General features: G+C 40.7%; 2 protein-coding genes across 2 annotated transcripts in view; one reads left to right on the top strand and one right to left on the bottom strand.

Moving 5' to 3' along the window:
• AP4S1 (adaptor related protein complex 4 subunit sigma 1) overlaps nucleotides 1-10,448 on the top strand; it is a 39,247-nt gene extending 28,799 nt beyond the window's left edge. Inside the window, exon 6 of the mRNA XM_065404211.1 lies at nucleotides 9,241-10,448. Within this exon, the coding sequence (XP_065260283.1) occupies nucleotides 9,241-9,369 (129 nt within the window). The 3' untranslated portion in view covers nucleotides 9,370-10,448. The remainder of the gene's footprint in view (nucleotides 1-9,240) is intronic.
• Nucleotides 10,449-12,363: 1,915 nt separating this feature from the next.
• The window catches only part of HECTD1 (HECT domain E3 ubiquitin protein ligase 1), a 94,458-nt gene continuing 79,568 nt past the window's right edge, over nucleotides 12,364-27,253 (bottom strand). The window contains exons 33-41 of the mRNA XM_065402935.1: nucleotides 23,387-23,514; nucleotides 19,776-19,977; nucleotides 19,499-19,636; nucleotides 18,061-18,668; nucleotides 16,747-16,825; nucleotides 16,548-16,641; nucleotides 15,611-15,761; nucleotides 14,225-14,369; nucleotides 12,364-13,346 (exon numbers count right to left, since the gene is read on the bottom strand). Coding sequence (XP_065259007.1) covers nucleotides 13,209-13,346; nucleotides 14,225-14,369; nucleotides 15,611-15,761; nucleotides 16,548-16,641; nucleotides 16,747-16,825; nucleotides 18,061-18,668; nucleotides 19,499-19,636; nucleotides 19,776-19,977; nucleotides 23,387-23,514 — 1,683 coding nt within the window. The 3' untranslated portion in view covers nucleotides 12,364-13,208. The remainder of the gene's footprint in view (nucleotides 13,347-14,224; nucleotides 14,370-15,610; nucleotides 15,762-16,547; nucleotides 16,642-16,746; nucleotides 16,826-18,060; nucleotides 18,669-19,498; nucleotides 19,637-19,775; nucleotides 19,978-23,386; nucleotides 23,515-27,253) is intronic.

Raw genomic sequence — 27,253 nt, 5'->3', positions numbered from 1 at the left:
TGTGAACCATTCAGATTTGTATCTATTTTTGATAGCAGTTTGAATAGCAGATAAATAGACAGAGAACAGTGTAACATTTGGACTACAAGCGCCTTTAGGTGTTATTGCAGTGCAAACTATTCCATCAAAATGCTATTTGTAGCATGTAAACTAACCGTCATGGCCTGGGAATGAATCATTTCTGTTGCCAAATAGCCTGAGCTTACTCCAGTTTCATTCAAAATAACTGATGAAAAAATACAATGTGAATGTCTGTAGCAGCAAATGCATATGCAAGATATATCATGTGTTAGTACACTGGGCATCTGGCTAGAGCCTGTGATGATTTCCTGCCTCTATGGTAACACTGATGTATACAAATCCACATGAATTTGGTTTTTAAAAGTGATCATGTCTACTTAATGTTGAAAACAAGATAAGAACTGAAGATAACATGATCCAACAAATATTTTACAATTGCAAAGAAAAATAATCAGAATGGTGATTACCACATATTCCAAATATATAATTCACCAAGAGCTCTCCCTTCCATGAGGTGCTAAGTACCCACACCTTCCATTGAAGACATTGTTTGACTGAGTCCCTAACTCCAAGCAATCTATATATAGCTACATATGAAAGATGAGGGCAGCACCAATCTGCAGTGTAGAACTCCAGGGGCTGCCTTAAGGTGCCAAGTGCTCCAACTCCATTACCCTATATTGCAAAAGCACATTATTAGTAAATGCTGGAAAATCCTGATAAATGATCATATTAAAATGTAAAGCATACATTAAAGGTACATTAAGGTTACACATTTAAAACCAAATTTAAAAAAAAAATTCAGGAAAAGCAAAGTGAAGTTTCCATCCGCAATGTTAACACTGTCAGACTGCCCATTTTATATAACAACGGGAACGGTAGCACACTAAGGTAAGACTGCTGCTGCCACTCATCAGGCCCCAAGAAACATACAGATGTGGACTTTATTTGCATCTTACATCTCTTGCTGCAGTTTTAACAACTTAAATTTGGGGCAAAGAATTAAGTAATCCAATTTAGTACTTGTGATTATTCTTAAATATTGCAAAAGCCCCACAACCTACAAAAGACTGCCCCAGTCTGAAATGAGGCAAGTTGCAGTTCCTTAAATGTAACCTTCATCCAGGGAAATCGGCCTTGATGGAAGCATGCATTTTGTATCGGAGCCAGATTCTACAACCTGTCTATACCCATTTACCCTGCTGTTTTTTAGCCCCAACTTCTCTCAAACCCACTCTAAATCTTTGAGAAAAGGGGTCAAGGGCCAAGAAAACCCAAACTAAGTGCAAAAAAATTCCCAATAAATTAGCAAAACCACAATTAAATACTAATACTATTCAGAGTACCCAACTAAGATGTTACAGCAATCCCAGCTAAACCAAGATGTGCAACAATCCACAGGAAACCACTATCCTCCAATCTGAACACAAGCAATAACTCCAGTTTTCAAGTCTCTGTAGAGATAATATATTGCAAGAGAAAACTTAATTCCTGGTCCCAACTAAAAGCCTGTATGTGTCACACAAATCTACCCTCCCGCCTGTTAACCAATCAACTACTGTAAGGGAATGGATGGAAAAATCCTGCTGTTTCTCCTACAAGGAGCAATATATGCTTTACTCTAGTCCAAAAAAACTATGTGAAAGAAGAAGAACCTTCCAAGTTAATGCTAAGGTTTACATTGTTTACTGCCCCAAAAGTGTTATTTTTAATAATGTAAACTTAACAGGAAAAGTCAGCGTAACTTTCATTAAAAGCAAAAGGGCTGGATCCAAGCTTTTGCTACCAAATTTAAAATAAGACAAGTAAGAGGCTGTATGAACATATATTTAGTCATATTTTTACCAGCATTTTTCATCAAATTAATGTTTTAATATATTCTCCAAGGCCACATTCCTGAAAACATTTATGTGTGTGCCTGCTTAACTTTAAGCACAAGTAACCCAATTACTGATTTCCATGAGATTACTCATGTGCCTAAAGTTTTGGGTAAGTAAGTGGTTGCAAGATCACAGCTTTAAACATATTGCACATAGCAGCAATGAAAACTGATGACACTAGTCAATTAAAGGGTGATATTTTAGACAACCACTTTATTTTATTAAATTCTGAGTAGCCATTTGTTTTGAGAGCAGCTTTTATATGTAAAGAGGCTAGATAATGGTTGAGACAAGTTTCCACTTTTAGTATGGGAATTAGTTATTCTGCACATAATTAAGAATCCACACAAAGCAAAGATCATGATATTTTCAGAACTGTATTTTAAATACATTTTTAAAACAACTTCTACCAGATGTGCTGATGGACCATTTAAATGGACAACAGTGTTAATACCATTAATAATGAAATGTTTCTGTTTAGTGTTTTAATAGCCCTGATTTTTTATACACAGAACCAGAGCTTAAGTGGGTCGAATTTTATTAAGCTCTTAAACAGCTGCAGTTTAGATGGCGTAGGAGTCACTTTCTGGCTGTGATGAGTCACTACAAGGATTAAGAAAGTGACAATTGAAAGGGTTATCACAGCAGTTTTGTGTAGACTAGATGCTGTTATGTGTAGGAGTTGTTAAAATTAAGAAAAGTTGGTTTTCTACAGTTTAAATTGACAAAACAAGGTTTATTCTGAACCAGATATTAGCCTGTGAAAAAAACAGGTGTTTATGTTCAGGTTTCTGTCTGGATCCCCAGAGAACCAAGGGTCTGGAGACCAATTTCCTGAGTTAAGAAAATCATTGAGTCCCATTGTGATTAGCCTACTATTTATTTCTGGACAACTGAAAAACATTGATATAGGGAATTTCCCAAGTGAATCCATCAGAAACTTTAATGTCCACTAAAGTAGCAGTTTCAAACTTTAAGTTTGGGCAATTTTAAGTAATCAGGAGGAAAATTATAATGTTACAGTGTTGGTTCAATGAATAGTTTAGGCTCAATGTTTATAAGTATATACTTCAATTTACACTGTAAAAGAATTGGATAAAATGGAAACCTAATAGGATTCATTTCAAATAATTATCACAATAAGAGAGAAGCCCTCTCCAGGACCATGATGTGTTGAACCAGCTAAAGGCTCTCCCAGCAGACTTTCACCTTGACTGTGATCAGTCAGTTTTCAACCCTCCATCCAGAATGTATGATCAGAGGAGGAGCCAACAGTTAGTGCTCCAACATCAGGATGAGACAAATGTTCTGGAATTTACAAGTACAGACAGTCTCTTAATAGCAGATTTTAAGATAGCCTCCTGAGGCGGAAATGTCAGTGACTGAAATTTCTATGCCAGTAGATAGTCCAGAAGTTACTTAATAAGAGTGATCATTAGTAATGATAAAGTCAAGTAGTGAGATGTTTGAAGGGGTGGGATTCACCAGGAGGACTTGGGCACTTCAATGTCTAACATTTAAGTACCTTGGTGCCTAATGGAATTTGCAATCCTGAGTTAGGTGACCAGACTCCCTGCACAATGCCTGGGGAGTTAGGCACCTAAGAATGGGATCCACAAAAGCCAACACATTGAGCAGGGAGATACCTAAGCTAGCCAGTAGGAAATGTGGTGTGGTGGGGCCACTCAAAAGGAGTTAGAGGCCAGATTCACAGAGGTGATTAGGCACCTAACCTTTTGAAATCAGTGTAAGTTAGGAGCCTGTGGAGCTGGGCGTAGGTACGGAAGTATGGGCTGGAAGGATGCACCTCCCTCCACTTGGGATTCAGAGCCAGGAACCCTCTCCTGGAGTTAGGTGCTTAGGTCAGGTCAGCTATTTGTCAAGAAAAGCTGAGGAGCAGGAGTCTCCCTCCCCACCAACAACCATCTTTAGCCCAGTGGTTTAGGGCACTCACCCAGGATGTGGAGACCAGGGATCAAATGCCCACTCTGCCTGATATAGGGCAGGGACTTGAATTTGGGGTTTTGAGAGTGTCAGTGGTGCCTAAATGTTAGACTTAAGCACCTAAAGTAGCAATTAGGTGCTTCAGTCCCCCTTGTGAATCTAACCTGTGATTGAAAATGAATGGCCATGAAGGAAATCTATGTTGTACATCAGTTACTTAAAGGCAAATTGTCTATCGCCTAAGCACTCAAGCTGTGGTCTGCAGATCACTTGCTAGTGTTCCTGGGAGAGCTGGTTACTCATAAGGTGCTGGCTCCTCCTCATTGCCAATTTAGACCACATGTACCCATTCCCCTACCTTCAAATCAAAGAAAACCCTCCGATACTTTAAATGGTGCCACCTTGTGAAGGAGAAAATATTCTCTTTGATATGTACATTTGCACCCGCATCTTGATGCGCCAGAATTCAAAGCCAGATGGCGAGCATATCTGCTTATTTCACTGTTGCTGCATGGTAAAGTGATAGGGGAGCAGAGGGAAAGCAAGATAACTTATTGTACTTACCTCATTTTAGTATGTGTGCCATAAATACTCATGAATAGGATTAGAAAGTGCCACTACTGCAAGGTAACTTTTACAAGGGATTAATTTATGTGCAGTTTTACTAATAGGGCTTATGCCAGGTATACGAAGAAGAAAGGAAGATAGTAGCTCCTCTGTAGGGGCAGCTCTCCAAGTCACACCCTGCATAGCCCCTAGAGACCAACCTGAATATGTATCTATATACTTGGAATGGCCTTTTCTTCAACATGCAGGCTAGCAGGGACAACAAATTTGTATAATTTTTGGTGGTGCCCAGAACAGGTCCAAGTCCCAACCCCTCCCCCCCACCACACACACACCCCTGCCTAAGGCTCTGGGAGGGGGTATGGGAGGGGGCTTGGGGTGCAGGCTCTGGGCACGGGAGGGATGTGGGATTTCTGGGGGAGTTTAGGTGCTGGGTGCAGGCTCTGGGCTGGGATGGGGTGCAGGAGGGTTGGGGGGGTTGGGGTGCTGGGTGCAAGCTCTGGGCTGGGACAGAGGGTGGGGGTGCGAGGCTGGGCCAGGGATGAGGAATTTGGGGTGCAGCAGGCAGGCTGCCCCAGGGCTGGGCCAAGGAGAACTCCCCCCAGCCCTCTCCTTGCCGGCAGCAGCGAGCTCCGGGGGAGCCCTCCCCAGCACGACACTCACCCAAGCCCCCCCCAAGCTGTTGCTCAGGAGGTCCAGCCAGGATAAGCACCCCCCCGCCCTTAGAGTCACCTGCCACGGGAAGGTGGGGCTGCCATGCACCGCCTGCCCCCAGTGCCACTCCCTTGTTGCCAGCAGCAACCAGTGAGGGAGCGCAGCCATCCGCTGCCCAGGGCAGGCAGCGACGCTCAGGGGAGGGGGGCGAGCGGGGGTGACAGGCGAGGCTGGGGGAGAGACCCAGCCCCAAACATTGGTGGAGCCGGGCCCCCAGGGCCCTGAATTTGCTGGAAGCCAGGAACCACGGGCCCATACAACTCGCCACCCCTGCAGGCTAGGGTACATGGAGCTCAGCACATATACCGACCTATCATTTATTATGAGTGTTTCAGATCAGCACCTTATGGCCCAGATCCCCAAAGGTATTTAGGCTCCTAACTTCCATTGAAATCAGAGCGCTTTATTTATATGTTCAAATTAACAAAATTTCCCCTTCCCCCCAAGTTTTTTAAGTCTTTGACTGCATAGCTGCAATCTTACTAATACAAGGCTTTTACACAGACCTTCTTTATGTGCAATAGATCAGGAACCTCACTGGAAGTGGCCCTTTAGTAAAGCCTAAGCTGGATTTAGATGTCAAAGTACACACCTTGCCCAGCCTTTCCCCACACTAGTTGATCTGGTAGATTTACCTTCTTCTACTCTCCACACAGGATTCATCCACAGGTTGGATGATTTACACCCTGTAGTGTGGGTTTCTTGCCAAGCAGGAGGGGGGCAGCTGGTGTAGAAGAACTAGGAAGATGATGGACAGATGTCCCCACAGTGGCCTGGGTATAATCAGAATGAAATGTCTAAGTGTGTACACAGAAGGACGTAACAGCAGAGAACGGGCATCGTGAGACTTGCAGGAAAGGAGAAATGAGCCAAGATTGCTCATTGTCTAAAGCTGAATGTTTGCCAAGAGCAGCCTGGGAGAAGGAGGTGGGGGAGAATTGCAATGGAAGGTTGGAGACTTACCAGAATCAAGGTGTGCAATCTCTCTGGAATGGTAACTGCTAGCCAAATACAGGCTACAGGTGAGATAGCTGCTGTCGGAATGAGGGCTGTGTAGCTGTGGAATGTTGCCAGGGAGGGGCTAACATGTTACAGGTGGAAAGATGTGACACCACTTCACTCCCTGTAACAAAAATGAGCCTCTAGCCATTAAGTATGTTTTAGGTTTTTAAAAATGATAACTTAAAAGGGAAAGTCAATGCCATTAATTTTGAAACAAGCTGAAATGCTCCTGAAACTTAAAAGTGGCATTCTTCTTTAATGATATGCTATCTGTGAGTGAACTGCTACAAGGCACCTGCGGTTTGGGAAACGGATGGGTAATTTTCTCAGGTGATATACAAACACTTTCAGAAATTAATCACTGATCTCACTCTTTTTCAGGGAGGGTAATCCAGGGAAACTGGTCTAGAGAGTGAGAGTTCTCCTTCCTGTACCTGGTTTCACTTGGGATATTTTTCCCCATTAAATTTTAGGATCTAGGATCTGTGTGTGTGGGTCTTGCTATTTTAGAAAGACTGGATGGGCTTTTCCCATGAGAGTTCTATCAGACAGCGTAAATGGCCTGGCTTTGGTACAAAGCTAAAATTAAAGAAGCTTGTAGTGGCATTTTAGGACTATTCATGAAAGCTCTGTAGATTAATATCTGAATTTAACAGGCCCTCTTTCCTACACGTACAGCATTGCATCACAGTAGTGATGGTGAATGGGAACTTAATGGCTAATTCTGTTTTCCATAAATTCTCAAATTATTGTACTCATGCTGTAACTGTTTCCACACTAAAATATTCCTTGCAAGATAGTGAGATGTGTTTGAAAAGTATAATATGGAGAGCCAACTACAACACCTGTAGCCTGCAAGCTGCATAGGCTAAATTAAATGCAGAGGCCCAGATTTTAAAGATGTGTAAGCGTTGCTCCACTCACACTGCAAGACCTAAATTACTTAGGGCTGGTCTATATTTCTTAGCATATGCGCAACGTGCCTCAGGTGGCACATGACCAGGATTCATCACCAAATTTTGTCTGCTTGGATCATTAGCTTCCCCGGCGAGGAACTGGTACTGACGGGGAGTGTGACGGGAATGCTGATCCACGCTCTCCTGGTCCACACTGGACATAGGCATAGCTACATCGCTGTGGGAGTGTGAAAAATCCACACCCCTGAGAGACGTCACTATGCCAATCTAATCCCCAGTGTAAGCAGTGCCAGGTAGACAGAAGAATTCTTCCATCGCCCTCGCTACTGCCTCTAGGGGAGGTGAATTAACTTCAGTGGCAGCAGAATTCCTCCAATCACTGTCGAGTGTCTACACTGAAGCACTACAGCTGTGCTGCTGTAGCATTTTTAGTATAGACATACCCTAAGTAGCTTTGAAAACTTGGGCCTGAACGAGTACTCTGACAGTGGAGTTCCACTAGTGTGAATGCAGAGTAATAGAACAAAATCTGACCATCTGTCTTTCTGAGTTCATGCCATACTATCAAATAACATTCGTGGCAAGCAAGTTCCGGGAGGCAGTAGTGAAGGTGCCAAAAACCAAACAAACAAACCCCACCATCCCCAAACTGTTGAAAGATGTGTTTGCAAATTGGAACGTGAAGTTTCTTTCTGGCTCCACTGCAATAAACAGAATCCCCAACATACAGCCAAGAACTACTAGGAGTGAAGCTGAAACTGTGATTGATCTGTAGAGCAGAGGGGAAGACTGAAAAGCAGCAACAGGTGGGGACAAGGCAGAAGAGAGGTTTAACTTCTTCCCCTGTAGATTGTACTGAATCAGGGAGACAGCCATGATACCTAGTCGTTTTTGATGTCAATTTCTATTTAATAGAATAGAGATAAATAGGAAAAGCAGGACATGTTTTACTTAGCCCCACTTTTCCCACATCACATTTGTTCAATGAATACTAGTGTGTATAGAACATATTTTTGCTGGTATAAAACTTGTCATTTATTTGCCAAGGCCAAAGCAGTTAAGATACGTTAATGGAGGAGTTTCATATAGCGCAAAAGGACACACATTTGTATAGCTTCAGATTTTTGCCTTTCAGCTGCCCCATTTCACTAGGCAAATCTTGAAGGCGCTAAGTACATTTAAAATCATTTTAAAAATGAAACCTTTATTAAATTCTATTCCTTAACAAAGGAGTGTAAATTAATGAAATCACTCTTAGCTATCCTCTGTGTAAATTACAATAGACTAATAGCATATCAGCTTATAAAACTAGACAAGTTTGAAACTTGATTTTTCCATTACACCAAATAAGTGATGTTAGGGAGAGGGGGGAAAAAAACCCAAAATGGTCAGCCTTGAAAATGCTGGTATCAGTCAGACGTGAACAGACTAAGAATTATCTTGTTTAACGGAAATGCAGTGTACATAGATGTGCTTTTAGGGTCTGTCTCCACTGCAGCTGAGAGCATGCCTCCCAGCCCGGGCAGCCCTCCTGCGCTAGTTCTACTAGCACACAAACTAGCCACATGGACGTTATGTATTCAGATGGCTAGCCTGGGCTGCCACCCACACTGCAACATCCACACTGCAACCGCTATGGTAACTCAAGAACAGCTAGTGTGTCTGTCTGCACTAGCTGAGAGGCACTCTCCCAGGTGCAATGGAGACATATCCTTAGCATTATTCATAGTCACATTCAAGTTTGTGGTATCTTACTGATTGCATTTTGTATCTATGATAAGCAGAAACTATTCTTTCCGTAAAATCCATCAACTGGCAGTGAACTCAGACAAGCCTATACTAAAAACTTTGTCCAGATAGTAATTGTTCAAATTAAGTTACGCTGTCAGTGCCTCATCTTCTCTAATACAGAGAGACAACTGCAGTTATCCGTTCCCACTGACACTTCGACATGTGACTAACACAATAAAAAGGTGAAACACATTACGTCTGACATGGGTATTATTGCTACTAAAATAAATTTAACCTACTCTCAAGGTGCAAATTTACAAATACCCACACTTGAAAGTTTTAATCAGAGAAGAGGGTTGAGAACATGAAATGCTTAAGACAAAGGCAGGTAAGATTTTCCTCTGAATGAGTCTTCACTGTTCAATACTTGTAAATAAAAATTACTTAACTTGAAATGTTCCTAGATAATGTTCAACTTGGATAGAGTGCACATAATTTTGGATGAAATGGTGTTAAATGGCTGCATCGTGGAAACCAACAAGAATAGAATTCTTGCACCTCTATTTGTTCTTGACAAAATGGCAGAAAGCTAGAAAGAAACAAGCCTACTGAGGAATGTATTTTACAAAGGAATGTATTCTGAAAACCCCACAACATCCCTACAGCTATTTTCTGAGACTTCCTAAGGTGAAATCTTGCAGTATTTTCAACTTGCTGGAACATATTGAAGCAAAGAAATCTAATGCATATTCCCTCTTTCTTTCTCCTCCAACCCCTGAACAAAATATTCCATGTCAATGTAAAGGTAAAAATTGGGAGGGGGAGGGATCAACAGGAACTTTTTCAAAGAGGCAAATGTCAGTTGACACAGCACTTGTCTTTCTAAAAAGTAACCATTTTGTTTTAGTATTTGTAATTCTGTTAGGGGAAAAATATTCATGAAGCCTTGTATGTCTGTGGCTATACATTACATTACAAGCGCTACAGCAGCACAGCTGTAGCTACGCTGTTGTACTGTAGACATTTACTACAGCAACGGAAAGGGTTTTTCAGCTGCAGTAGTAAATCCACCTACTTGAGAGGCGGGACCTAGTTGTGTCTACACTGAAGTTTAGACTTAACTATATTGCACAGGGTATGATATTTTTCACAGCCCTGAGTGATGTAGCTAGGGCAACTTAAGTTTTAGGTATGGACCAGGCCTCACCTCATTCATTCCAAAAAAAGGATGGAGGGATGGAGAAGATGAGTTAGAAAATATTAGTATAATTCCAAGTTGTTTCAGTTCTTGCTTTAATACTTTATACCATATTATCATTCAAATTTGTTTTCATAAGTTATGTATCTTAAGCTCTTTAACTTCTGTACCGATATGACCAATCTTCTACTAGGTCCAGTCTTCACAAGGACAGGTTTATCCTATATGCTTTTGTATAGAACCGAGTGTAAAGTTTGTGTTCACTCAAATACTACAGTGATGGCTGTAATAAAGGTTACTGAATACTATGGAAATTGTAACTAAACGATTTGGACACTTAATTCTGTTATGTTAATAAAAGGTTAATTGTTCTTTATCATACTCAAAAGGAAGTTGCTACTTGAGTAGTTTAATTTTCTTAGTGTAATGTTTTAGTATTTTGCTTATAAACTTGAAAATAAAGGTTCTCCTTTTCACATCAGTTTCTTGTTTGTAATATCAGTATTCTTTCACAACTGCCAGCTGGGGGAGCCCACAAAATTGTTAGTAATGGGATCACAATCACCACAGCTTTTCTTCCCCCAACCCTCAGCATACCATTAGGTGTTTTTCGCAGTATATTCACTGCTTGTCCAAGTCTTGAGTAAAATCTACAGAAGAGGTGCCTCAGATCTGTAAGTTTCCTAATACCGACCAAATGTACCCAAACTAATCTAAAAATCTTTAGGAGCAGTAGAAGAGAGCTCAATGACTGGTCTTTAAGTGAAATACTGTGACATGGACAACTGTCTGTCATCTTTCACAAAAGTCACTAAAGAACTCAATTGGTAATTACTTTCATTTTCTAATCACCTGCTACTGTAAACTAGGTTCAGACTGGTATTGAGAGGTGAAAACCTCCATATTTAAACTATCCATCTTCATTCCCTTTTAGACTATCATATTTAAGGTAGGTCCCATTGGTTCTTACACCAGACATCCATTTGGTTATGGTAAAAGTACAATCAGCTGCATAAAATTTTCATTCTAGCACCCTCCCTGTCAGGCAGTCTGACCCTTACTTACTTACTCCTGGTCTCCATGCCACTGATTTTTGCCCTGGACTTGGTGAAAGGAGCTTCCAGGAGGCCTGCTGAACTGCCTCAGTACAACAGTGGGGCCTGCTCAACCATCTTGGCATGGAACTTGCCCACACGCCAGCTGGGAGCTGGGTTCCTGTGGTCTGCTGTCTGTCTGCCATTTCTGAGAGGAAAGGCGGGGGAAGGAGAGGGGTTGTTCTTCAAACCCTCCTTAAAAAAATTGTCTTTCTGGACCTGACTGCAGAACTGGAATTAATTTGCAAACTGGACACCATCAGATTAGACCTGAATAAAGACTGGAAGTGGTTGGGTCATTACAAAACCTAAACCTAATTTCCCCAATACTAATTTCCCCCTACTGTTACTCACACCTTCTTGTCAACTGTCTGAAATGGGCCACTCTCATTACTTCAAAAGTTATTTTTCCTCCATTGGTATCCTGCTGTTAAATGAATGTCTCATTAGACTGACCTCACACTTGGTAATAAATTTGTTAGTCTCCTCTTTAGTTTTGAGGAAAAAGCCCTCTAAACCAATGAGGAAACAGTAAAAACAAAAACAAAAAAAACCTCTTAAAAATCCTGGGAAAGCTCTTCTCCAAAGGGGAGTCCTAGAGTCTGCATGTGTGCTGGTTGGAGGCCTAGAATTCTGGGGGGTTCTTTTTGAGAGGCAGTCCCAAGCCCAGGCTCAGAGCACAGATCTGGTCTGTCTGCAGTTGACCTGGAGATGGGAAACACCCCATGCTGAAGACTGCTACATGGAGGGGACTGAGAAATATGCATTTTTCTTATAAGCTATTGATTGTTTCAAGACACTTCTGGTAAAAGTGTAGTAACATCTTATTTACTTCATCTTTATAAGCAGTCACTGACCACCACAAAAAAATTACAATACATGGTTCAATCAAGACAGCCATTGCTCCCTCAAAAAACTTTAATCAATTGCATGTTGTGGGGTACAGTCATTCACTCTGATGCAATATGCAAACTTAGTATCGTTCATATCATGTCTGAAAAACAGCTGTAGTGCTGCACAGTGTCTTCAGTATCTGCCAAGCTAGTTCTCAGAAAGCTACACTGCGAAACTCTGAACGCCCTGGCTTAGCCAACAGACAAGCTAATGAACAGGTCACTTATTTGCTCTTATACCCCAATTTCTATTTTTCTTAAACTTAGAAAAATAAGCCAAATTTCTTCAAAAGTAATGCTTTCAGAACACTTACATCTGACCAAATCAAAATAAAGATATCTAGTCTATGTACTCATATTTGAGGAGTATGAGAGAAATAGCCAGAGGAGACACTTTTGTACGCTGCAAACATTTTAATGATTATTGTTGAGCATACACATTGGAAATTTTTTTAAATTTCAAACTGCAACAAGTTAAATAAATGTTTATAATATACAAGGAAAGTACAACCAAAAGTAAAACTTGCTTTAAGTGTGCCTTGCACCAGAAACCAGTGTTTTGTTTTGTTTTTTTAATAGCTTTATTGTTGAGCTGCACTAACACACTTAAGGATTTGATCTTTATAGCAGGGCATTTAAGAAATCAAAATATATTCCCAGTTGAAAGGAAAAAAAAAAAGTTGTGCATGATTATATGCAAAAAACAACCCCCCCCCTCCCAAAAGAAAAAACAACACTAGAATACTCCAATAGTGCAGGCACCATTAAAAAGAAAGAAAGAAAAAGCTTGTGATGCCCATTAACTCTAAGATTTAAGGAAGCAAGTTTTTGACCAGTTAGTTTAAAGCCAGCAAAACAGGGATCAGTGATGGCAACTGTAGTGTACAAGGTATTAAATGACAAACTTTACACAAATACACTTAGAAATTGATATCAGTGAACACTGAAAATCTGAAGATCTGCTCTTTGGAACAGTCAAAGAGAACCACCTTAATTTCCAGTCGTGCAAGCCCTTGAAGCATCACACAGTGTTCTGTGCCATTTACTTGCTGGCTGTGTAGTTACAGGGATTTGTTTTGTCATTAGCAGCTAACAAACTTTTTCCACGTGTTCCTAAAGCCTCACAGGTGGAAAAAAGGTAAGTCTCATCAGAGCACAGCGTGGAGATCATATTTTCTGCACACAAACACAAGAGGCTTCACTAATATCATAGACAGTTTCTCATGTCCCATGTTGCACAGAGCAATTCAATTGAGATGAAAGCCTTTTTCCATAGTAGCAGCTAGCAGGCGCTCCCTCATAATCTCCTCAGAGGAATACTCAGGCAATTTAAGGTAATGCACACAGGTATTCACAGATGGATAACTTGCATCTGTAGCATCAACCTGAGAATAGGGAAGGATGAATATTATTTATGTACTGCTATAGTTTATTGTATTATACATATATGATAAAAATACATAGGTCCTTTCTCCTCTGTTGAATTTACAATCTACTTCATGCTAGAGTTGGCTGGGAATTTTTTCACAGATTTCTGTTGTTGTTTTTGGCAAATTCCAAATTGCCACAATTGAAACTTTTTGCAGAAACGTATCCGTTTCAGTGTAATTCTCTTCGGAAAGGTTTCCCAGGTCCAGAAATGTGTAGTCAAACCCAGAGAGAGAGAGAGGAACCCACCCCAGAATACCAAATAGCCCAGTGATTAGAGTACACATCTGGGATGTGGGAAATCCAGGTTCAAGTTCCTACTTTAAATCCGGCAAGAGCAAGGACTTGAGCCTGAGCGTCCCACATATCCGGTGATTTCCTCACCCACTGGGCTACTGGATATTCTGGGATGGTGCGCATGCTCGGTCTCTCTCTCAATTCTGATGAAAAATTTCAAAAGGTTTCAGTTTTGCCCCAATGTAAAAAGGGAAAATTTTTGAAATCTCTGAAAATTTTCACAAGACGGGAAAACTGCTTCCCTCCCAGCTCTACTTCCTACATAAAACAGTGAGATGCCAAAGGATGGGTGTATCAACCAGAAAAAGGCTAGGAGAGATTGAAGTGTACTTAGTTTACATACACATTTCCTTAATTCCTTTTTATGAGAATATATATGAGAGTACAAAGTCAGAGAAGAGCTGGAGTGGAGTTTGGCATTGAAAGGCTGACAGAAAATAGTGAGTGTTGATGTAAGGTTAACATTTATTTATGTGGCAGATGTAGTTTTTTTGTAAGCAAAAAGCTTAAGTTGAGAGGTACCCTGAAGAGCCTATACCTTGCGCACAACAGTGAGCCGGGGGTGTAGGTTAGCCAGTCCTCCTGGTGGGAGTGTTGAACAGCCAGTAGTGAACTGGAGAAATGCTTTTCTTTCATCCGAAGACATACCACACAAAACTCTCACAAATCGAAGGAATCCAGGACTAAAAAAAAAAATTAAAAATATATGAACATCAACAAAATGTTTGTGATGAAGGAAAGAGAATTTTGTAACTTGAGACATTAAAACCAACGTCTTTACACAAACTTAAAAGGCAACTGTTTGTTTAAAACATTCATGCCAGTTCATTACTGAATTAAGAAAGCACTTATAAGAAAGAAAAAGATGAAAATTATATTTTTAAAAATTTCTTTGCCAGATGTTACATGGCAAAACCTACAGAGGGACATATCAATTCCCCATGTTACTACTGGAGATGGAATTAACAGATCTCCATTTATTCCTTGTGTGTGAATTGGTAACTAGGTAGAGTTCCAAGCCTGCTCTTAACAGAATCCACACATACTGGGCCTCGTCTCAGTTACATGAAGGGCCCTTTAAAATCATTTCACACCACCAGAGTGGTGCAAAGGGGCATTTGTGTAACTGAGAATTCAACCTTCAGTGTTCAAACATACCCACTTCCTGTGTTTTCACTTAATTGGTAACTCAAACAACTATTAAAACATAAGCCTCAGCCTAAAATTTCTCCCCCATGCTTTCCCTACAGACACCACTGTTTTAAACTCTGGTTCCCTACAAACAAAGAGACACTCCCACCTCCTTTATATCAATGATAGAGTTAATGAACTGCACCCTGACAATGCATTAGCAGTGCATCAGCCAGCATATGCTCATACTTGCAAACAGAATGGGTACACAGAAGACCCCTGCTACACAGCATCTTCAGTACTATAACACCAATACACCTAAGAAAAATTAATTTGTATTCTACTGCTGCAAAACCAGCTGAGGGAGGTCACAAAACTGCATGGGTTCTTTCTAGCAGCCTTCCTTAATAGAAATAAAAATTGATTCCAGAATAATTCCCAAATGAATTACAATTTAAACACCATGTAAGTAAAAATAAAACCAAATTAATGTTATCTCTAAAAGTTTCTGTGGCAAGAAGTTAACATTGGGGTTCTAGTAACCTACTCTTTTGAATGTCAATCTCATTTTTCTGTTTTTTCACCACCACCACCTCAAACTCCTCATCCAGAATTAAGACTATCTATTGGAGAAATACAAAGATTACATCCACTGCCATGTGTTTGTTCCACATGGTCTTCACGCTGATCAGCAGTCCCTCCAATTTAGAATCTTCATGTAAGGAATATATGGATGTTATCATTACACATATTTCTTAAGTGATGTTAAAAACAAGGTTAGACTAATAGGCACCTATCTCGTGTGTAGCCAAGTTTAGGTTCTGTGTAGTTGATGATATCCTCAGCTGCCCAAGATGGTGACTGATTTCCACAAAGAATCATCTGAACTTCCTCATGGCTGAAGGAACTCAGCTTCTCCATTGGGAAGACTCGATTGAAACCATCTTAATTTATAAAGATACAAGTAAAAAAATCTAGTCACAAGAATGCATCCAAAATAATTTCAGCTTTTAAACATTTTAATCATTAAACTAGAACTAATATTTTTAAACTATGGTTCTTTAGCTAAGTCAAATGAAGAAATAGGATTACTATACTTAAAGCAAATGTTAGTAATGGCAGCAGCTTTACTGGTCAACACTATAGTCAGCCTGTCTGCATCAACTGTTTACTATGCCTTAACTCTCATTTTTATTTTTTAAAAATGAGTGTTTGGGTTAAATTGAGCAAATCATCTAGTCTTTTAAACTAGTTGGTGCTTGGTTTAGAATTGGGATTTGTGTGTATATAACTATTTGCTAGCAATAGCATGCACCACAATACTAAATGTCAGTGAGTTTAAAATGTGTCAGGGGGAGGGATAACTCAGTGGTTTAAGCATTGGCCTGCTAAACCCAGGGTTGTGAATTCAATCCTTGAGGGGGCCAGTTAGGGATCTGAGGCAAAAATCAGTACTTGGTCCTGCTAGTGAAGGCAGGGGGCTGGACTCGATGACCCTTCAGGGTCCCTTCCAGCTCTATGAGATAGGTATAGCTCCATAATTTATTTCCATTTTCTACACATATTAACGTTAGTAGTCGTTAGGAACCATAATTATTTTTCTACCATATGCAGTTTGTTTTTAAAACCGTGGTTTTGGGTGACATTCTATACCACTGTATTAAAACAGGAGATCCTGAATGCCAACGTGTCCAGCTAAATGTGCACATAATCTGCTATGGTTAAGTTACCTCTAAATGCATCCATCTGTTTCTGTATGCCAGTCTGCATGCAGAAGTCAAACATTAGCTCCACATACTCCTCTGCATTATCAATAGTTACCATCTATAAAGAAAATATACATGATATAAAAAAGAGTCAATGTTGCATTAAACATGATTGCTGAGATGGCATACTGTTAAAATCCCATAAGGGGGTTTGTTTTCTAACCTCATCTTCACCATTTGGCTTGAGATCCACAGCTGTAAAACCATATACTCTGGATGATGGGCAGAACTGGAAATTCAGACTGCAAAATAAGGACAGGTTTTAATAGATTATTCAAATCAGTGACTGCTTTTGCAGAAAATATTAGATTTGTATCTAAAAAAGGATAGCATCTCATCTTACTACTATGAAAACAGCTTGTGGATCATTTTATATAAGTATGTGAACGCTGACACCATATTAGAAAGCAATGCAATAGACTACATAATAAAATATAGATTTTTTTCCAATGGATTTGTGTATTTACACATATAGTCCACTTTTTCCACTCTGCTTTGACAAGTGTCTAAAGTTTCAAACAGTTAAACATAAAATATCTTTATAATTAAATTTTGAAACCTTTTTTAGTAGGTCATCTTTTAGTTTAAAATCATACAACCAGGAACAAACATTCTCAATATTTCCAGGGACATCATCAGCGGTAGCATGAAGCCACTGAAGTTACTAGACATTTAGGCCTTGATCCTGCAACAGGCTCAGCATGGATGGACCCCTTTGTACTCATGCAACATCTCTGAAGTCAATGGGAATATGTGACAGTGCGGGGATCTGCATGTGTCACGCCTGTGGCAGGACTGGAACCTTAATGGACTGATAATACAGACAAATTCTACAGATCTCCAGACTCTTGTTTGTCACTGTTGTGGACTCTGCTTTCACACACAGAGCTGCCATGCTAATTTGTAATCATAGAGAACCAGTGTAAACCCAGTGGAGTCTGGGTTCCAAAAGAAAAAATAAATATAAACAGCATATACTGGGTTTAAAGTTTTTAAACAACAACAAAACAACAACGGTATTACCAGTTAATGCCATGTAAAGGATGTTTCTAAAATACATCACAAATATGCTTGAGATGAAACAGAGTATTTACTGTTTTATTTTCTTAGTAAAGGGCTTCACAAACTGTATCTGAACAAAGTTATGATTTCATCCAATAATGAAATGCAGCCTACTCTGAGGGTCCACATGGCAAACAATGCATGGTGCCCAGCAATCATTTAATATGGGAATGAAAAAACATTTTCAAGCTGCCACTATGCAAGAATTTTAAGGATACAGAATGTAATTAACCAACCTGGGTTTTGCCAGAAAACTTGTGATAGCACCACTACTTTTAAATAAATATATCACTGGAGTCTTCAGAAATGAAACTGAAATTTGTATTTTATGAATGTACATATGGATATTAGTAATCCCACTAATCAGAACTGTATGAATAAATGTATGTATAAATATAAAAATGAAATCTCTTACCCTAAATCCTCTATGCTAAGCGAAGGCCTGGAACCTGATGGGTTCTTCAGCATTAATTCCTGTAGTTTTGTGTTCTTTTCGTCTTCTGAAAGACCTTTGTTACTTAAAATTTGACGTCTTTTAACTGCAAGGTCTTTAATATCTTTTAAAAATCTGGCTCTATGTGGGTTTACTAATTCAAAGTCCTCCCATGTTAAAATTCCATTAAACCAAGCAGGGGGTTTAGGTTTCGGTGGATCAAGGATAAATTCTGACTTGGAGTCTTCTTCAAAACTTCCTACTGACAGTGAATCATGTCCCTCTTCTGTAGAAGCCTCCGACTGACTTTCAGTGCAGTGCAAGTCTCTATCACCCCGAGACTCATAGATCAATTTACTCATATTACTTTTAATGTCACCCATACACATGAGTTTAAAGAAAGGTTTAGAAATGGGCAAATCCACCAGTCTGTTATCCTGAATGCATTTAGCCAAGAAAATTCCAAGGAAATGAAAGAGTTTGGTTATTCTTTCAAGTTCATCACTATCTTGTGGGAATGGTGCTGTGAAAAGTCCACACGATCTCTGTACATAGTATCCAGGGGGTTTTAATCCACCTCCAATATCAACCTGGATTTAAGGAAAAAAGGGGGAAATGGTAGCTTTGTGCAAGATGAGTTTAAATATAGACACTGTGTTTATATTAGTCTATTTACCTTCTCAGAAGAAAAACATTTAATAAACATCCTTCAGTTTAACAAATTTGTAGAAGTGGTCTATTCAAATGTAAAACACTTCCAAGTCCAATACAATTGTAGTTTTCATTTCAGTTCAAATGTAGCTATAACACTCAATATTGTTGTTGTGGTATTTGTTAATATGCAGTAATCCAAATATATGTAGTAAAAGTAGAAGAGCAACCTGAATCCTATGTTCGCTCAGCTCAGATCATCAACTACACACACACACACACACACACACACACACACACACACACACACACACACAACCCTACATTAAAAGATAAAGTATGAAAGTCAAGCACTCAATAGTTAGAAAATGCCAGAATGGAGGGGCTAGGGCTTCTCATCAACAACGCTGAGAATTTCTTAACGTGGACAAAACAAATGTATTTTCCCTTAATCTTGTTCTCTGAAACAGCGGAGCCATTTTAGCTGAAATCTTCCAAAAAAATTCAATCCAAGGTAGATCCCTGGCATAGAAAATTTCAGCCTATATGGTTAAAGTTTGGCATAGTTATTAGCAACAAAAAAACCCCAAAACAGTACTGTCATCATGTGAAGTGTCAGGCAACCTTGATAATAAGTGGTACTACCAGGCTTGCCTATAACACATGGATTCAAGACTTTCAACAGCTGGTGAGAGTACCAGTGAGCTACTTTTATTACCATATAGTATTTGTTTTTCTCTGAACAACCACAAGTAAAAATGATCCATACCTGACGTGATTCATCATCTGGAAAATCGTCATCACAAAGCCAAGTTCCCAGTTCTGTCCTCTGGAATTCTGCTGCCACCAGTGCATAGAACTCCAATGTAGGCCCCAGGCCTGTTCCTTCTTCTCCTAAAAACTCCACCTGAAATACACAATGAAAGTTAAGAATGAAAAGAAATATTAGAAAAAGAAAAGACTCAATGTTTGTCAGCTAACTATATCACTCAGCTGCCTTCCATAAAAGTGTTTTAAAACTACTCTGCTAGGGAGACATGTTTTACCTCTAGAACAGACTTTCGGTCTGCATGAATCTGCATGATATTTTCAGCCCATTCCATCAGGGATTCACCTCGTGGAACTTTCACTCTCTCGTGTTTGAGGCGTCCAACTCTGAATTCTCCTGGATCATCCCGTCGCACTGTACTTGTGGTCCTTGTCCGTTCAACAGTGGCCTCACGTCTGTTCTGTAGCCATACGATTGCTCTGGTAACAGAAAAAAATATAGATATTTCTTAAAATTGTAAGTTACTAACATATTTCTTTCATGGGAACCCTGAGATAAGTGGATGTGCAAGACATGCTGTTAAGCCCTAAACGCTATGTGCTGTATTGATTTGTTGCATTTCTAAACATTTTCAGAGGCACCTAGAATGTTTAGATACACACCTCTTGTTGTTTTATAAATTCAAATAAGTAATAATTCATTTTGCATTAATATAATGCATCATCCTCAACTTCTGGTGTTAAATGAACAATATAGCAAAACACAACACCGATATATAATACCTGACCTGAGTGCATAACTCCTACTAACTGCAATGGGAGTGAATAAAAGGAAATAATGCTTTGCACTTACAGTAGTGATTTATATCTGAAGTTCTCAAAGGAGACACTTATTAAATTAAAACTCACATTATGTCTGTGAAATAGGAATACATTATACTGGTCATAAAGATGAGTATTTTATGTTACATAACCCAATACTGTAACAAATAGACAAGCCAGAAAATGCACAAGTAAGGTTGAAACACTGTCATTCACACATGTAGTTAAGAGAAGAAAAAGTAAAAACATAACAGTGTAAAGGATAGAAAGAAATCAAGTAATTTTAGCCATAATTTCCTTAAAAACTGTTAGAATTTCACAGGGAGGGTCTGTCTCCCTGTTAAGTTTTTTAAGCCCTTACCAATTAAACAAGAACACCTGCAATTATTACCACCACCACCTATCCAAAGGCATTGTTTTTAATTCTCTCATACTCTCTGTCATCATCATCATCAACAAACTACTCCCTAATCTACACACTTGGCTACTTTTCAACTGTAGGCAAGTCACTTAATATATTTTTATATAAAACTATATATCCCACAGGGCTACTAAGAGGTTTAATTTTTTTAAGTGCTTTGAGAGCCTCTGTAAGTTGAAAGATATACAAAGTATTAAAAATAAATTGCAGGAATATGCTCTGGAGGATGCCTTTTATATGTAAAGAACACAGTAAAACATTTATCTTGTATTATATGCATTATAAACACATGCACATAAATGCGGAGATAACAGCCATGTGATATGTTTCACATGCTTGTGCAGTTTAAGTTTCTCAAACCAGTGCAATTTATCACAAACCTACTTATCCATCTAACAAGGAGTTATTTCAATATTCCAAATCCCTGAGCAACTTCAAACAGCCATCACATTCATCAGCTGAAGAGAGAACTGTTTTCTCCTTCTCCCTTCAAATTATACCGGCCCAAGGCCTAGGATGTTCATGATTCAGCTTTTCTATATAGCAGTGATACAGACCTCAGTGATTCATGAGCCAAATTAGTGATCAGCATTACCCAAAAGAGCCACAGTAGTGTGAATTCATGGTTTCATTTACTATTTTTATATTTTATAGATAAATATAGGCATTATTCTCACAGCAAAATGACTGACCAAATATTATTTTATCAACTACAATTGGTTAATAATATAGTAAAAACATCCTGACTGGTTAATAAGTAAATCACAGTATTTTAATATCATGTGCTGCACAGAGCTGCAGGAGAGACATTAAAAAGCCACTTGCGGCTCGCAAGCCTCAGTTTGAGTATCACTGCTATATACCATTCTATAAAAATACCAAGATTTTAAACTCAGATTTCATGGCAACGCGGAGCTAGAAAAAAAAGGAACTTTTTTCATTAGGCAGAGAAAATGTCAAGTCTCATTGTTCCACACTACTTCTCTGAAGGATTAATGTCAGCATGTTACAGAACAAAAATATTTTGTTTATATATAAACAGAAACTGATATAAGGGACCAAAGTCTCGCTTTCCTCTTTCTTGTGCTCAGTACAGGAAATGCTAGGGGAAGAAGAGGGTAATATGCTGGCATGGTATATGGGTATCAATTTTTATTGATGCAACTTTGGCAGAGTTATGCAGATTATCCCAAACTAATGTCAATAAAACCTTTATATCATGCTGCACCATCACGTAGTTTGTAGGTGTCACATACGTAACAAAGTTTTAGAAGTATCAAAGTTCTAGAGTATTAAACACGAGTCTCTGCTACCATGGTTCAATGATGCTTCCTTCTCCTTTTCATTACATAAAACTAAACTCACAAATGTGTCTTAATTGTCTATACCAGAGGTGGGTAAACTATGGCCCGTGGGCCACATCCGCCCACAGGACCCTCCTGCCCGGCCTCTGAGCTCCTGGCCCTTCCCCTGCTATTCCCCCTCCCCCTCAGCCTCAGCTTACCATGCCGCCGGCGCAATGCTCTGGGCGGCAGGGCTGCGAGCTCTTGCCGGTCAGCGCTGCTGCAGAGCCGTGGCCTGACCCGGTGCTCTGTGCTGCGCAGTGAGGTGGCTGGCTCCAGTTGGGCGGTGCGGCTGCCTGTCCTGGTGCTCTGGGCGGCATGGCTGTAGCGCCGCCAGCCACCGGTGTTCCAGGCAGCGCAGTAAGGGGGTGGGGGGGGTTGATAGAGGGCAGGGGAGTTTGGGGTGGTGGTCAGGGGGCGGGGGTGTGGATAGGGGTCAGGGCGGTCAGAGGGCAGTGAACAGGGAGGTTGAATGAGGACAGGGGTCCTGGGGGGGCAGTGGGGACTGACAGGAAGGGGGGAGGGTTGGATGGGGCAGCAGGGGTTCTGGGGGCAGTCAGGGAGAAGGGGTGGTTGGATGGGGCAGGGATCCCGGGAGGGCAGTCAGGAATGAGAAATGGGGTTGGATGGGATGGCGGGGGGCAGTCAGGGGTGGGTTGGATGGGGCAGGCGTCCGGGGGGGGGGGGGGGGCATCAGGGGGCAAGAAGTGGGGAAGGGGGGCGGGGGGGGCAGGAGCCGGGCCATGCTTGGGGAGGCACAGCCTCCCCTAACTGGCCCTCCATACAATTTTGGAAACTCGATGTGGCCCTCAGGCCAAAAAGTTTGCCCGCCCCTGGTCTATACTCTCTTACAACTATGCTTACCAATGTGGTCTGTGCTGAAATTAAAACATGTAATAAACTATTTGATTTGAGACCCAACAAAATCATTAGCTGTTATCGCATTACCTGCCAGCTACAGCACACATGCAAATTAAACTGACATGCTGAGGATCAAACATGACGTTTCCTATGGAACATCAAACCACAGAAAGGCCATCCACCCCAGAACCCCTTGGCACAGTGCATAAATAAATAGCTGTAAGTTATCAAAAAAATCTTATTAAAAACATTCACAGATTTCCCCCTTTTCTTAGAAATTAAGTTTATTTTAAAAACTCCTTAAATAGGTAAAGAAAAACACTCCTACAATTTTTCATGCTAAGGGAAGTCAAAGAAAGGTTTTACAGTGAACTGTAAAACCTAAATAAACAAATCAAGACATCTCAGAATACATTCATTCTGATATGATCACGTCTCTTACCTTGATGCTCCAAATGCTGTGCAAGTGAAATACAGCTGTCTAGTTTCAAATGGTATTAAAAATGGACACTTGCTAGTTAACTGTTCACACCAATCTGGCAAAGCGCCACTTGCCAGTGCCAATGGTTCCTGTAATTTAACATAGAAATAACTGTTTAAAATACCAGTTCAGGTTGCCAAACAACATGATCGACAGATGCACAGAGAACAAGGTTTACTCTGAACTGACTTTTTACGCCTACTGGGGTAAAAATCATTTTTTAAAATCAGTGAATGAAAAGGCTGATGAAGTTTCAAGGACTCTGTCTGAGTGGGATGTAAGGTGCCTGAGGGCAAGCCAGCCACTGAGAAACATAATGAACCACTGGGACAAGGGATGGAAGAGAAGTACCAAGGACCAACGTTTTTTCCCCCTGAGAATTGAGGTTGAGTTTCTCCTGATCTGCTCAATAATACTGCAGGAATGATTAAGCAGAGCAAAGATAATGTAAGCACCTGGATGTCCTACACAGGACCATGAAAAACTTGAAAGAAAAATCTGAAGACTTCAGGTAACTCATTTATAGAACCTGAGGCCATTATCTAGATATCTGGGGGGGGGGAAGGAGGGGGGGTGCGGAATTGAAGAAATTTTGATTGACCTTAAAGGGGACACACAAAAATGAGTGAAGGAACTAAGAATTTTTAAGAATCAGGAATGTCAGAATTATTAGATATAAAATGTGGTTCCACTTTAAAAATAGCATATCTTCAAGTTTCATTTTTATTGTGCATCAACAACTTCATATCAAATTTGATCAGTTTACATATAAAAAGATGGATTTTCTAAGTGCTAGTCTTGCAAGCTCAGTCTGATCTAAATATCAAATTCTTTCTAGCTCTCAATATCATCAGTAATACAGATACTGAAGGCCAGATTCTTCCCTCAGTTACACCAATGCAATGCTATTGTCTTCAAAGGAGTTATACCTATGCAATGGCACTCCATCAAAATGTTACACAAATATAAGCAAAGGAAGAATGTGGTCCTGGAACAGGAGTTAAGTTAATAATGCATAAACCTGAACAAAATTCTGCAGGGGGCTTGGTATCTACAGTCAGCTCCTTGTCAAACTCCAAGTTAGGCCTAAATTACTCCACTGATTGGATCTAGTGGAGCCACAACCTAGTTACTTCACTTCATTGTTCCATATCATTGGCCTCGACAACACCACCTCCATCATCACTCTTAGATAGCAAGGGTCTGTAGTGAACGATGTCAGTGGTCATACTGTATGGCTTTATACCAAGGTGTCTAAAAGCTCTAGAGGGTGATTACTAATCTAATGGAGGTAGGTTAATCACGGACAACCACATGGCTGTTGCCAGTGCATGGCCAGGCAATCTCATCTCCTGACCTCAAGTCCAATCTGCAGGGCTTGATATATAGAGACTTCATCTCTGAGGCAGGCTATATGACCAGAAAATGCTAACTGGTAGTAACCAATGAGGTCTTCAATCCTTTTAAGGCCAGTTTTCAATAATACATCCCTATTACGGATATAATCAAACCACCTTATGCCCAGCAGTCGCCACTAGCAATGTAAAGTAAAAGCTGTTTTATCCGGCACTTCACCAACCGGAATGCTCTATAAACCGGCATTTCTGATCTTCATTGAAAGTCCAGTTTACAGTCCAGTTGGCACAGGGCCAGCAGGGGGTTGGCGTATGGGAGGGGGTGTGGAGCGCGAACTCTGACAGATAGTATGGGTGCGTGAGGGGACTTGGGGCACAGGACGGGGTGCAGGGTGCTGGATCTGGGGCCGCTCACCTCGGGTGGCTTCCCGCAAGCGGCTACCTGTCCCCGCTGCTCCTAGGTGGAGGCGCAGCAGGCGGCCCTGTGTGCTGCCTCCGCCCGCAGGCGCTGCCCCCGCAGCTCCCATTGGCTGCTATTCTTGGCTAATGGGAATTGAGGAGGCAGCACGCAGAGTCGCCTGCTGCACCTCCGCTTAGGAGCAGCCGGGACAGGTAGCTGCTTGCGGGAAGCCGCCCGAGGTGAGCGGCCCCAGATCCGGCACCCCGCACTCCTCCCACACCCAAACTCTCTCCCAGAGCCCATGCCCTGCATCCCCTCCCGTGCCCCAACCCCGCACCCACACCCAAACTCCCTCCCTCTTAGTTAACTGGCATTTTTCATTTACCGGGACCCCCTATTCCCCCAACATGCTGGATAAAACAGCTTTTACTATATATGAAATGTTTCCAGTCTCCTAATGCCTTGTTTAAGCAATGTCCATGTTTCAGATCCATATAAGAAGATTAGATGCATACAGATTTGATAAACCCGTACTTTGGTATATAATTTCACCTTCTTCTGGCTCCAGACCCTATGCAGGTCCTTCATGACAGAGGCTGCTAAACCAATTCTCCTTAGAATGTCTGGCTTGCTGTGCCCATTTAACAACAATTTACTGTCTACCCAGATGAAATCATCCACTACTTTCACAGTTTGTCCAGCAGCACAATTGTGTTGTATCACTTTTGTGATGACACTGGATTTTTGTTTTTGCCCAAAAAACCTTTAGACCAAGGGCAGCTTCCATATGCTGGAAGCTGGTCGTCTGCATCCGGGCCAAAGAAAACAACAGCATCTGCATAATCCAGGTCAGTAAAAGGAGTTGAACCGACAGTTATACCAGTATTGGCGAAGCTTTGTTCAAGGAGCCAATCCATTGCACTGCAGAATAGGGCTGAAGCCAGGGCACATCCCTGCTTCAATCCAGATCTAGTGTAAAACTTGTCAAACCTATTCGTCCCCCATTGCACCTGTGCCCCTGAGTCATTATGCAGATCTTGAATTAACCTCAAGAAGATGTTGAGAATGCCTCATAGGCCCTTCCACAGGCAGCTCTATGGACAACTGAAGGCTGCCTTTAGATCTTTAGATATGTTGCTGTCAAAGGATGATGGAATTTGTGATGGATCTCAGATAAAAAACAAAGAGCAAGTATAAATGGGGGTTGTCATACCAACTCTAACAAGACTAATCAATTAAGGTGGGCTATTATCAGCAGGAGAAAAAAAAACTTTTGTAGTGATAATCAAGATGGCCCATTTCAAACAGTTGACAAGAAGGTGTGAGTAACAGTAGGGGAAAAATTAGCATAGGGAAATAGTTTTTAGTTTGTTGTGTAATCACATCAGCCACACCATTAGGGGCTCGTTCACCTGCACATCTACCAATGTGATATATGCCATCATGTGCCAGCAATGCCCCTCTGCCATGTACATTGGCCAAACCGGACAGTCTCTACGCAAAAGAATAAATGGACACAAATCAGACGTCAAGAATTATAACACTAGAAAACCAGTCGGAGAACACTTCAACCTCCCTGGATACTCAATTACAGACCTAAAAGTCACAAATCTTCAACAAAAAAAACTTCAAAAACAGACTCCAATGAGAAACTGCAGAACTGGAATTAATTTGCAAACTGGACACCATTAAATTAGGCCTAAATAAAGACTGGAAGCGGATGGGTCATTACACAAACTAAAAACTATTTCCCCATGCTAATTTTTCCCCTGCTGTTACTCACACCTTCTTGTCAACTGTTTGAAATGGGCCATCCTTATTATCACTACAAAAGATTTTTTTTCTCCTGCTGATAATAGCCCACCTTAATTGATTAGTCTTGTTAGAGTTGGTATGGCAACCCCCATTTTTTCATGTTCTCTGTATGTGTATATCTATATCTATATATATCTTCCTACTGTATTTTCCACTGCATGCATCTGATGGAAGTGGGTTTTAGCCCACGAAAGCTTATGCCCAAATAAATGTGTTAGTCTCTAAGGTGCCACAAGTATTCCTCGGGTTTTTTTGATA

This window comes from Emys orbicularis, chromosome 4 (genome assembly GCF_028017835.1).
Source record: "Emys orbicularis isolate rEmyOrb1 chromosome 4, rEmyOrb1.hap1, whole genome shotgun sequence".
Classification (NCBI taxonomy): Eukaryota; Metazoa; Chordata; order Testudines; family Emydidae; genus Emys; species Emys orbicularis.
This window is presented reverse-complemented; position numbering and strand designations above follow the sequence as displayed.